Source organism: Linepithema humile, chromosome 1, assembly GCF_040581485.1.
Source record: "Linepithema humile isolate Giens D197 chromosome 1, Lhum_UNIL_v1.0, whole genome shotgun sequence".
Lineage (NCBI taxonomy): Eukaryota > Metazoa > Arthropoda > Insecta > Hymenoptera > Formicidae > Linepithema > Linepithema humile.
This window is the reverse complement of record NC_090128.1, coordinates 9,536,675-9,549,784: the sequence shown is the minus strand read 5'-3', so window position 1 is coordinate 9,549,784 and position 13,110 is coordinate 9,536,675. Positions and strand designations below refer to the sequence as shown.

The window sequence follows — 13,110 nt, the reverse complement described above, 5'->3', positions numbered from 1 at the left end:
CGCACAATGGTAGAAGGAAATAGCGACGAATCGTAATTGTTTTGCAAGTGCCGCCTCGCTTCGTTTCGCTGAGGAAAAATTTCGTCGAGGCTCGCCGCGAGATACGTTCTCGTAATTGTAACGATACGACGTGCCCCGCTAAAGGAGAGAGAGAGAGAGAGAGAAAAAGAGAGAGGAGGAGCTGAGAAGGACGAAACGCCGGACGGGGGTGTAAAGTTTCTCGTCGACGCCGGAAGTTCGTTATTTACAAAATTAATATCCGGCAGCTTTTCCTCGGACCACCGTTAGTCGAAAAGGGATGGTGCGGGACGCGGCAGGGTTGTACGGACAAGGAGGGGGAGGGGAGAAGGTCGTTAAAACCGCGATCGCAAAAACGCGCAACGCCGAAACGCGAAACCCAGCGGAAAGTTTGGAATTTACTGCTCCGACATATTGGCTACGAAAGCACACGAAATTAAGGCTAGTAAAACACTCGCCTGACACGTGCCCAACCCCCGCGTGTCCGCCTCCGACCCCTCATTGCCCCCCTTGGCCATATTGTATCTCGTGAACGAAATGTTCGACGGTTGGCTGGACCGTCTTCCGCGTTGGAAAAATTTCCGTGAAATATTTCCGACGACGGGCGCGGGAAATGTCGCGGCTGTTTCCGCTAATTCGTCTGAAAGGGCGCCAAAAATGTTTGCCCAGGTCTCGATACTCGTCGCTCGTCCGCGATGAAATAACGCGACACCGTGTAAATGCGATTTAATTTTTCACACGGCAGTCCGCGAGTTTTTATTTTTTCACCTTCCATCCTTCCTCCGCCAAGGGTCGGGCAGAATGCACCCTTTATTCGCGATATACGAGTGTGAACTCCGTTTCGTGCGGTCGACGAACGTCGATATTTTTGTTTGGATTTTAATATCGCGATATTTTCTATAGCAACGCCGGAAACGGCCGGCGCATTTTTAACAATGAATCGTGTTTTGCGTATAAATTTGATTTGCTGCACGTTTGAAAATGTCATCGTTCTTTCGGCATTGCCAGCATCGTTTAGTCGCTGTCATAACACGTTTTACAAATTTAATATTATTCTTGGTACAAAAATGGAACAATTTCCGCTATTATGTTTTTTAAAGCATACTTCATCTCTATTTCGCAAACTTAACAATTATGTCAATTTATCTAAATTTCTTGCAATAATATAATGTAATTTTAAGACACGGAAATAGTAAATAATAAATGATAAAATTAAATAAAATTCTAATAAAAAATTGTGTTGCCCAAAGATTTAGTTGATTATAAGTTTCTTATAACCAACTTCAACAAATATACTCCTGATTTTAAATCCACGTGCTGCACGTGCTAGGATGGAGCTGATGGCGACATCTTTCAGTTGCAACGCAACCTGCATTTCTGATTCCAATGCTGCACGGTAACGGAGATTGTAGTATGGTTGATTTGCCAATATTATACATATTGATAATTATCGAAATAAAAAATGATGTCATTTCCAAACGTACAAAATGCATGTAAAACTAGGAATAGGCACGAGATGTACAATAATTAAAACTAATAAATAGAAAACTATGTTAACTAAATTAAAGAATAATATAGATAATATTAAAGAAAAAATAAATTAAATATTGGGCTTACCAAAACGATGAATGAAAAAGAAGTAGAAGATGCAAAAATGTGCAGGAATGTTTCTGTAACACAAAAAGATCTTTGTAAATAAAAATGCAAGGAAATTCACAGGATGTTTCGAATGAGTAATCAACAACGCCTTCATAATTACATAGTTTATTTACAAATTTTACATATCATATTTTAACATCGCTGTAAAAAAAGTAATCCCTGTATTAAATTGTATTTTCGCTGTGGAACGCTAAATTAGCATATTTCTAAAAGCTTTTTAATTTTCTTGAATATGAAGAAAGATAATAGATTTCGAAAATGTAGTACTCGACTATAACTTAACCGCAAATAAAAAAATTAATACATGTATTAAACCGTTCATATAAATTGTCCGTAAAAAAGGAAACCTTTATTTTGTATTTGTGTCAGTATTTTGTATTCGTTTCAAAACAAAAACCAAGATTTTTATCATATAAAACAAGTGAAACAATTTTATATTAAATTTCAAAAAAATAGATTATGTAGTTATTTGATATAAAAAAGGAGTACGATACTTTATGATAAAAGAATAACGTGCTATATATATTTCTCTCTCTAATTCACTCAATCATTGATTTGAAATAATAAATCATAAAGTAAGCATATTGAGCTATTACCTATAGGTATCCAATGAATTATATTGTTGTGATATATTGGCCTTGTTTCTTTCTGATCTAGATTAAGACAAACAATATCTGTGTTGATTTTTGAGCTGAAACAGTTGCGAGAAAAAATGATCATTGCCAGGATGTTTTCAAGTTCAAAACGATAAAAACCGGTGTCCGATTTCTTTTACGCAACTTATTTTCTCTCTCTATCTCAATCCGGCTTTTGAAAATGTTCTAAATGCGGCCCTGCTCCGAACTGGCGACCGATCCTCTCGGGACCGTCGCGTCGCGGCGCGGTTTGCGTCGCGGCGGCGCGGCATGACGTTTCGTCGTCGCCGTGCGCACAAACACGCATTCATTTGCTCGCTCACACACACATACATACATACATATACATGCGCATCGCGACGCAACCACTTGTGGATCTCTTGGTCGCGACCGACATGCTGCATCGGCGGATCGCACGACTTTTCCAGCGCCGGCGCCCGTCCTGATCCGCCGTCGCGACGCCGCATGCGTCGGGAGATGGACGTCGCGCGCGCGCGACTTTTGCGAAAATTGGACGGCGCGAGTGCGAACACGCGCGTGTGTGTCAAACACACGCCATGTCAAACTTGCACGGCTATCGCACGCGAAAAGTAAAGTGAAACCGGCGGGCTTACCAAAACTCGAAAGATCAGCACAGATGGGCGAGTCGTGAGAAACGGCGCGGGACGATTCACCACGCGGAAACTGCACAAAAATCACTGAAAAACGCGGAGGAACGCGCGGCGAGACATTTTGCATATAGACAACTGCATGTATACACTGCTATAGTGGCGCCGCAGCGCAGCTGAATGAAGCATCATCACCGCCGCCGCCGCGACGCCGAGAAGATTCAGCAGATAAAAAGTTCGACTCTCCTCTTTCTTTTGAAGCACAAATGCAAAAGTCGCATTATGCGATTTTTAGCACGACATAGTGCAAAATTCGTCAATAAAATATAAATATTTTAAATTTTATTAATCAGACGTTGTAGAGCACAAAAAATATAATGTACATAAAAAATTGCATTGTAAAGGTAATTTTTTTTCAATATAAAGCTCTAATCTTTGTTAAATAATATTATAATCAAAAGTAGATGATCAAATAATGATGAAATTAAATACGTAACAATCTATTCTGTAATGTATTTTATAATGTGCAAATTCTTTATTATCGACCAACTGTACTACGTTCACTGATTCGACTTCTAATAGATGGAGCCACCAGTTTCTTTCCAGAATACAATTTTGCATTTGAGCGGGTTATTTACAAAGTAGTGCGTTTTGCAATATATAATTAACTTTGAATGTGTATATTTTTATGAAAATTTACTGAAATTATTAAAATATGCCTTACATATTACTTGAGCAATTTATATTCACAAAATGTTTTTAATTTTTTCTACTGCGTAACTTCTAAAATTTTTATTCTTTGCTAGTGCTTGTGCATATAAAATATCCTATTTTAATCATATTATTGCTAATCAAACAAAAATCTAAATAATCAATTAATCAAACACAATTAAAAATTTTTAAATAAAAGCAAAGAAGGATAAGGCTCTAGAAATTTTCAATAAAAAATAAATTGAAGCATATGCGAACTTTATGTTTACCATGTTTAACTTTTATTGCTCTGTTATTTTTTTATTTTTGAATTAATAAAAATTAATTTTTTATAACCATCCTACACGTACTTTAAAATAATTACATACATTGTAATAGTTTCTATTGTTATAAAAATTTTACAATACATGAAACTCATTAAAATACATGCATTTTTATTAGCCTGAATTAGTCATTTTAGAAAAATGTTCCGAAATAATCATATAGTTTTCAACCAACGCCGTCCCTGCATGAGCACGGAGGTAGGGTAGGGTCGAGTTTCGACGTGCTATCCATCTCTTTCAGTGGCTTATACGTGTCCAAAGAAAGAAAGAGAGAGACGATATTGTCGGGTGAGTCGGGCAGAGACCGAAGAAGGGTGCGCGGTGCATTGCGGCGGCTTTCAACATGGCACCAAGCCGCATCTGAGCACGCGAGGGACGAGCGAATTTTATCGAGGATGCACTAGTGCCGAGTGTATCGTTCACAAGGGAAGTTTCCTTCTCACGAGTGCGTGGACGCGTTTTCGGAAAGTGCGTCGGATTTGAAGCAACACGCGGTGAAACAGCGAGTCATGCCGAGGAGTCGCACAGGGCAGGGACGGCAGGCCAATCCGGTGGCGGTCATCCTACCCCGTGTCGAGTGACAGGCTGCTTACGTAACGGATTATTCTCGCTATGATAACGACACTCCAGGCGCGAACGCGACACGCCGAGAGGAAACAACGGATCAGCAGTAGCATCGTCGCCGGGAGAGCCGTCGACGCAACGGCGCCGGAGCGCGCGACCCCGACAGAAATACACCGACCCGAATCCCGCTACCGCCGACTCTGATACACGTCGCCCGAGCGGACGTTGAGCGTCGCGACGCCTACCTCTTCGCCTCCGCCGCGGTGCGGGTGGGACACCCGACCCGAGTGCGAATTATGACAGCGGCAGTCGTCATGGAAAACGTTAACTGGGATCCCGGTAAGTGCGAGCGGATTGCAAAAGTAGAAACATGGGCTGCTTTCGGGCAGATCGAGATGATTAAGAGCGGCATCGAAAGGCTTCACGTGTCCTCGCTTGGCACCGATTAGGCAGCGCTTCGAAATAGGGGTGATGATATTTGAACGACGAGAGTGACTTCGTTAAAGTTAATTAATGCGGCAATATGTTGATGCGATTTCCGCTGTGTCATAGATAAAAGTAAAGAAGGAGACTTATTGGAGCAAATTGCAGAGAGAGAATATAATCCGATATGAGTAAATTTCAATACCTTTCAAAGACATGTATTAATAAAACGTGCGCTAAGCGTGAGAGTGTTGCACGTTTTAAATATAGAGCGGGTAAGCTGAGGAGTAAATAAACGCGATCGAGAGTAATAACGGGGTCTCTGTAATAGAGTCATGGCTAAGCGAATGCGTCACGATAGCGGATATTCTAGCTACGACTGCTCCAATTTGATGAATAGAAAAGACGTCTCGGTCGACTGCTTCGTATTTATGAGTTAATTTATTGATCGACTTATAAATACGACAAGAAACCATTGTCAAATTAAAATAATTATGGGAATATATTAGTTCATTGCCGCTTTTATTTTTTGTATTCGTATATTATATTTAAATATGAGGATAAAAATAGCATAAATTTACTAATAATAAATGTTATAATAGATTATGAAAGTGAGAGAAAAAATTTAATAGATTAAATAAAAAATTAAAATAAATATAAAAACAAAATTCTTTTATTTCATAAAATATTTTATTTCGAGATTGGTCCTAACTTCAAAATAATAAATTTACATTTTTGCTATATTGTCCGATGTGTCTTATTTATTTATTATTAATTATTCCAGCATTATCCAAGCTACTCAACACACTGCAGGAGAATAAGTCGGAAATACCCAGCTGTACCGAGGAGGAATTTGGTTTTCTGAGTGAATTGCTACAGTCAAAGGAACTGAATGCTCTGGTGAACGTTCACAACAAGATTTTGAATAATGTCAAAGATGACAAATTCTCTCCCATACTCTCAAACTCGATGGACATTGACATTGAGGTACTCGATCTGTTGTCAACCAAAACGCACATCTCCGCTGAGTGCAAAGAACTCTTTCACTTGCTGCAGAAACCGCATATCCAGGTAATGAAGCACAATATATTTACACATCAAGTCTCATTTATCATTAATTTATTATACATATAATTTTGCTACGGCAATAAGTCTTTATCTTTATTTTTCGCATGTTTTTATACTCCACATTTCTAGCAGCTGTTGATTGCGTTAAATGTTTGCCCTAAATTAAAATTATTTAACAAATAATAAAAAAAACTAATATTTTGAAAGTACTAATTTTGATAGAATAATTCTAATGGAACTTCTTATTATTAAAGGGTCTCCTTTGCGCCCACGACGCAGTGGCACAAAAGGACTATTATCCGAGGCTACCGGACATCCCGTTGGAGGTGGACGAAGACGAGGAGACGGTGAAGATCGTTCAGTTGGTGAAGTCGAACGAGCCCCTGGTACGTCAAATCGATCGTTGAATCGGCATATTGCAATAACGGTGTCTTTCTGACCGTCTTTCACTCGATTAATCCGAAAGTATGAGAAAGAGCGAAAGAGGGAGAGAAGGCCTAATCATCGAGCGGTAGTATCCAAATGTATGCGTTTGCGTTTGAAGAAAACGTGAGAAAAGAGTTGTGGGAGAAATTTTTGCCAGAATGTAAAAAATTCGTTTTTTTTCGCGCATTTGGTTGTACATTCGCGTTGGCTTGCATGAAACGCGAAAAACGCTCCCCAGTATCGACATAGGCGAGTCACGTACCTGCGTAGTTTGCGATTTTGAGACCATTACCGTCCTTCGAAAGTAGCCTCACTGAGTACGAAGTGCGAAACAGAGTAACCAAGTAATCACGTGTTTCTTTCATCGTCAAACTTGCTTCGAAGGGCGAAACCGGCGTTGAACCGATCGTGGTAAGTCGCCTGAATGCCATAAAACATGCGCTGAATACCTGTGATAAGCACCTAATTTTACATCGGAAGCTGCCTTAGTCACATTTCTTTTTGTTTTGCCTCATTTTAACGCCGAGATTGAAACCGGTGGAATTTTGTTGAGCGCAATTTCTGTTGTAATTTCTAAAGAAAAGTATAACAATATAAATTATAACATTCAAATCTTAACTAATCAAGATTATACCGGTTTCAATTTTTGCTTCAGCGTTGATCTCTAATCACCGGTAATCCCGTTATCACAGGATACGTCAAGCTGTAAATAAAGCGTTGTGATGTTTTCTTTTGCACAATTTTGTTGTTTGCTTATGCTGCGTTTGTGTTCTGTTCTGTTGAGTTGTGTTCTTATGTTTTTACCTGTAAATAAATTTCTTATTATACTCTAATTATCTTTGTGTTTGTTGATCTTTGTTATTGTCCTGCATGACGATATTTTAAGTACCGTGAAATCAAGTTACCTTCTGGCAAGCATGCTCGAATTTTAAATATTCCATTTTTATGTTAATTAAATTTAGGAATATATTAATTACAAAACATATAAGAACAATATTGATTTTGCTTCGAGCAATCGTAATAAAGTAATGTCATAAGAAACTATGTTTCACGGTACATAACGTTTCTCGAGATGCGATTCGATCTGCGAAATGTTTCTTTCACAAATACATAGTTTTAAATGCCTATTTCTCGAGAAGCGCATAGAAAAGAAGTGCAAATAACACGAAACTCCAAAATAAGGTTCAAGAGATTTTTAATGTGTCTAAGAGTACAGGCTTTTTAGATATCCTCACATCCTTTCGGACATTTGTGTTATTTGGAGTCGTATCGGCGCGCAACGCTCGTCTATTTTTGCATTGCACCTCGATAATAAATAATAAAAGCACACGAATCGAATCAACGAATGCGCGCCGATCTTAGCATTGCATTATCTGGGTATCTGCCTTCCCACGAAGACTTCTCTTTATTTTTATTTATTTTTTAAGAAGAAAAAGAAGGCGCTCCTTCCTAGAACGCGTTCGCGCGTGAGATGCAACGCAATGACAATACTAGTTTACACCTTGACATTAGGGGGCGACCATAAAAACCTGCGATGTCACTGGCAAGATCGTGATCGCGCGAATAATGCACGGAGGCGCGGCCGACAGATCCGGTCTCATTCACGTCGGCGACGAAGTCTGTGAAGTTAATGGCATCTGCGTCGAAGGGAAGACGCCTAGTTTTGTTCTACAAATTTTGGTAGGAGCAACATTTTACTACTTTGTCATAAGTAATTGCATAAGCAAACAGAAAACGAAATTATGCTATAAAGAATGATACATGTTTGAATCCAAATATTTAAGTTTAAAGAAAATAAAATAAAATAAAGATTTTTAAGAAATCTAATAGAAATACAATAGAAAATTATTATTTTCTTATTGAACTTTATTTGAAATTATTAATTATATTAATTAATATAATTTTAGCAAAAAATAGTTAAAAAGCTTTAAAACTTGTTTAAACCTATATATTACATAAATGTTTTTCTCTTGACGTGTCAAATACTGTGAGTCAAATTGTCTTAGACTACAGATTTATATTATTAATCTTCAATTCTTTTTAGCAAAATTCAGAAGGGACAATCACTTTTAAAATAGTACCCGCGGACAGCAAGAGTGGAATCAGAGAGAGCAAGGTAAAGTCTGATACAATCGTAATACATTTTCTAAAGCGTAATAAATATGTATGATCGTTTAGGTTCGTGTGAGGGCACACTTTACGTACGTAGCCGCTGAGGATCCTTATATTCCTTGCAAAGAAGCCGGGTTAGACTTTGAAAAGGGTGATGTTCTGCACATTGTCAGCCAAGATGATGCCTACTGGTGAGATGGATTGTTGCTAAAAATATGATCTAAATGTATGATAAATTATCGTAATGTTTGTTGAAACGCAGGTGGCAAGCCAGACGAGAAGGGGATCGAAATATGAGAGCAGGCTTGATCCCCAGCAGAGCTCTTCAAGAACGTAGGATTATTCTTGAAAGAGAGCAAAAAGGAAAATCGGATGAAGACAATATAAGTACGCCAATGGGTTTGTTCATTTGATTAAACAATTCGCTTGTCTTACTCGTGTTGCTATTAATCGTAACTCGTTTTGCTATCATTTATCTCATCGAGTCATAAAATATCATTTAATGTCTCTCATGTTCATAGTGTTCACATTGTTAGCAGCATATATCGATCAATGTTGCACGAAATTCGCAGTCACTGAAGTTACTAAAGTAGTTATAGCTATTCGAAGTACATTGACAGAATTTTGCGCACTCAAACACTCTGTGCACATATTTCTGCAAAAATAAATTAACATTTTTCAAGGTATATTTTCAGTCAAGGAGAATCCACGATTGACGTCTGAAAGATCAATGTGCTCCGAGAATGTGTTCTGTTTCAAAGCTGGCATTGTTGAAAGCTTGACACTAATATCGGCGTAAACAGTAGCGTTATTGCATAATGAATTACTGTTCGTTAGTGACCACCTCAAGTGTACTTTAGGGATGCGTCGATGTTCAATTGTGCGCGCGGCAGAGATTTTGTGTCCGAGGTGGTTACCCGCTAACCCGGTAAGCTAATCCCGGCTGCGCTGCTTTAATGGATGGATGGCCTGACGACCTAACCGTCGGTTAGGCTTGTGTTCTGTTCCAGTGCCTTTGCCCGCATTGTGCCCCCGTCCCAGTACCTCTTTGCACGCCTCGCCCACAAAGTGCAACTTGCAGGGAATTAAAACTAAAAAAATCATGTATGACGCAGCAGAAAACGACGACTTCGACCGGGAAGAGGTACCGACCTACGAAGAGGTCGCGAAACTCTACCCCAGGCCGGGCCTGTACCGACCGGTGGTTCTCATCGGGCCACCGGGGGTTGGCAGGAACGAGCTGAAGAGGCGACTTGTGGCGACTGACAGTGAAAAGTACAAGACTCCCGTGCCATGTAAGTTTTTTTTTTTTTTTTTTTTTTTAAAGCCAAGAAACTCATTATGAATAACGACTAGTGCCAAATAAATTGAATTCACTAAACGGAGCAACTTTTTTTATCAGATACGTCTAGACAGGCGCAATCGGGCGAGATAAACGGCAAGGAGTATCATTTTGTGACGCGGGAAAAAATGGAGGAGGACATCAGTTCTGGAAAGTTTATCGAGTACGGCGAGTACAAGGGAAATCTATACGGCACCAGTTCTGAAAGTGTCAGTTCGCTGGTGAACGCCGGATACGTGTGCCTCCTGAATCCTCACTATCAGGCTTTGAAGATGTTGAGAACACCACAATTGAGGCCGTACATCATATACGTGAAACCACCGACCTTCGAAGTGCTAAAGGAAACTAGAAACGAGGCCAGAGCGCGGTCGACTTTCGACGAGAGCAACGCTCGAGGCTTCACGGTAAACTGCAAACTTTGTATTTCTATGAAATTCATCATTTTTCATAAGTGATTTATTACTTGTATTAATTTATTTATCTTTTAAATACTTTTTACAATATTAATACTGATGTGCATTTATTTTTTTTAATATGAAACATTCTACGATGTTGTATTTGCTGCTTTACTAACAATCTCATTTCATTTTAGGACGAAGAATTCCGAGAAATTCTGCACAGCGCAGAAAGAATAGAATTCCTGTACTCTCATCTCTTCGACGAAGTGATAGTAAACGCTGACCTCCCGATGGCATTCGAACAGCTAGTTAATGCGATTCATCGAGTGGAGTCTGAGCCGCTTTGGGTACCAGCTTCGTGGGTGCAGTAAACGGGCGATCTTCGTGATTCGAAAGACCAAGTATCCGGAAAAAAAAAAATCAAAAGAGAAAATTTCGTTGTTGGAGACGGGCGATTACTCGTCGCTCTTCTCGCTGGACGACGCTTTCCTTCCGCTTCCGGTTCCCGAAGAAGTCGCGTGCACTTCTCGTCTCTATCAACCCACCGAATTGCAATTTATTACCTAGTATTATCGCGTCTTTACAGCCGTAAAGATTTCGCACGTCAAACGTTTGCGACAGTCTTTATCGGTTTCAAAGACGCATTAAACGAGATTTTCTATTATCGGATGCTACTGTTCATTGTTGGCAATCGCTGTAATCATTCACTCGTGACGATTTATCGCTCGCGAGAGGAAACGCGACGCTCGTTTCCTCGATGACGTCGTCGTCGCCAAATAAGTTAAGTAGCTAAGTACAAGACGTTGAAGTAATTTCGAAGCTAAGCTCCAAGCGATTCGAAGTCGTCCAAGTCCCACAGTCCTTGTTTTCCGGGTAACTATCAGACATCTTAGTAATGCACTGTGTTATTTTAGTGACCCTTAACTGCCAGAAATTTCGCTAGTGGTGTCTCGTATTGCACGATTGAAAGAAAGAGTGATATGATCTCGTCGCGATACGAAATCGACATGTAAAAAATTCCACCTTTGAGATCACCGGAATCTCGCATATGTTGGGATCAACGCTCGCGAAATGTGTCGAAGTTACTTCGGAGGCTTTATCTCAAAACTGGGAGAATCGTGGACGATCTTTGATCTCGATTGTTGTTAATTGTTGCCAAATAAGTATTGTACCTAGAAAATGCGACCGGAAGAGTCGCTCCACTGTATTTACCGTATTTTCCACTTGATCAGCATTACCATAATATTGCTATTTTATTTTCTTTTCCATAATAACGGGATGCCAATGTGAGAAGGAGAAGGAGAAATTGTTCGCACTATTGAGTCAACGTTGCATAATACATCCTTGATGTAAACTCTGTATGTTATCGAAATATAGCATTAAATTAAATTTTGAATGCGTAATTATGTTTACCCGATCCTTTTTATCCCCAGATAATCATAATTAATATTGCTAAATGATACACAGACTGTTTCAGTCATTGCGCACGCCGGCATCTTCTAACCGTTTAACAATTTATAAATGAGAGCCAACTGAAGTATTTTTCTGGGAAAAACGTCTCAGAACGTCTTTCGAGCTTCCTCTATGAAATAGAAAAGACCTTCGTACAAGTTTGTTGATAGACACTTGACGTGTTTTACGTGTTTTAACTTCGCGTAGCAATTTCTGCGTTCATTATCTCCAAGGTCAGTGTCAGATGAGTGACAGGTTGACCCGGTCGGTGATCCGACAAAAAAATCGCGTGAATACATGTAGCGGAGCCTTATGTAAAAATAAGTGGCCTAGGCACAGTTGGCATCGTAGACTTTCGAAATCCCCTGCGTCTCGTGACAGAACCTAAAGAAAGCGCGCTTCTTTAAGTATCTTGTTACTTCTCACGTTTAACAAGTTCGATTGCTTAACTGCTGCTAGAACTGTCAGATCGATTATTGCGATAGCTTGTTCGTCAACCGTGTATTTTTATCATGTATACAAATTTTGTATCAATTGAAATAATTAATAACAAGAGAAAATTTTAAGCGCTTTGATTCGTTAAAGATGCTCTTTTCAAAATAACTCTCAGTCGTTTCAGAATTAAATAATGTATCATCCGCATGTTGATAAAAAAAGATATCAATGTCAAAGATAAGTATCAGTGAAACGATTTACATTCGATCAGCGAACTCTTCAGCGAATAGCTAATAGTCCGTCACGAACAGACACGAAAACCACTTTGCTCTTCGCGCCAACGACTTCCTTTCGAAATTACGGGCTCCTTCGTTGGAAGCGCCGGCAAATATTGATTCTCGGACGTAAGCGTCGCGTGCGTGCGAGAGTTTGCACTCATATCCGCCGCGAGATTTCAGAATTTCTCGGCCAACTTTTCGCATGCAATCGCCGGCGAATCGCCGTGTTACTTATTATCTTAAACTGCATGCATGTTTCGTTTTGCAATTGGCTGCAGTTGTCTATCATCTCTTGTAGATTACGTATATTCGTCTGATTAACACACACGATATTCGTTACAATAATTTCTACCTCGTTTGTAATGATTTCAGATTGTAGATCTACGATTCTAGATATCTGAAAATTTTATTTATGAACAAGTCCGTTCTAAATTTGTCAGAAAATTTGTCATTGTAACCAAAATATTGTTGCAACTATATTTTACATGAAATAATCAAAATATTTATATAAATTGTGCCAAAATTTACCACAATATTTTTTATCTTTACTATCATTAAATATATTAAGATTAAGTGCAATTAAAGTATGTATCTCTAAAATTAGCATAGTGTAGCTATCATTTTCCCGAAACTTATTTATAGAACGTTCAGTAAGCAC

General features: G+C 39.2%; 2 protein-coding genes across 11 annotated transcripts in view; one reads left to right on the top strand and one right to left on the bottom strand.

The window, feature by feature from the left end:
* Window positions 1–3,080, bottom strand: part of LOC105672861 (protein bric-a-brac 1-like) — a 340,962-nt gene extending 337,882 nt beyond the window's left edge. For both annotated transcript variants that reach the window (XM_067359977.1, XM_012368048.2), the window contains exons 1-2: window positions 2,927–3,080; window positions 1,636–1,688 (exon numbers count right to left, since the gene is read on the bottom strand). The gene's annotated coding sequence lies outside the window, so the exon portion shown is untranslated. The remainder of the gene's footprint in view (window positions 1–1,635; window positions 1,689–2,926) is intronic.
* Window positions 3,081–4,060: 980 nt separating this feature from the next.
* metro (membrane palmitoylated protein 7-like protein metro) lies at window positions 4,061–11,676 on the top strand. 9 transcript variants are annotated; one of them, XM_012368062.2, is made up of 11 exons: window positions 4,061–4,857; window positions 5,726–6,012; window positions 6,264–6,395; window positions 6,820–6,846; window positions 7,948–8,115; window positions 8,480–8,551; window positions 8,614–8,738; window positions 8,810–8,946; window positions 9,540–9,842; window positions 9,950–10,293; window positions 10,482–11,676. In XM_012368062.2, exons 1-11 carry the CDS (start codon window positions 4,815–4,817, stop codon window positions 10,656–10,658), a joined length of 1,815 nt encoding a protein of 604 aa, XP_012223485.1. In that variant the 5' UTR covers window positions 4,061–4,814; the 3' UTR covers window positions 10,659–11,676. The 9 variants fall into 9 exon arrangements, with proteins under 9 accessions (XP_012223485.1, XP_012223487.1, XP_012223486.1 ...); XM_012368063.2 differs by having other exon boundaries at window positions 4,062–4,857; window positions 8,810–8,934; XM_012368066.2 differs by having other exon boundaries at window positions 4,062–4,857; window positions 9,663–9,842.
* The last annotated feature ends 1,434 nt before the right edge of the window (window positions 11,677–13,110 follow it).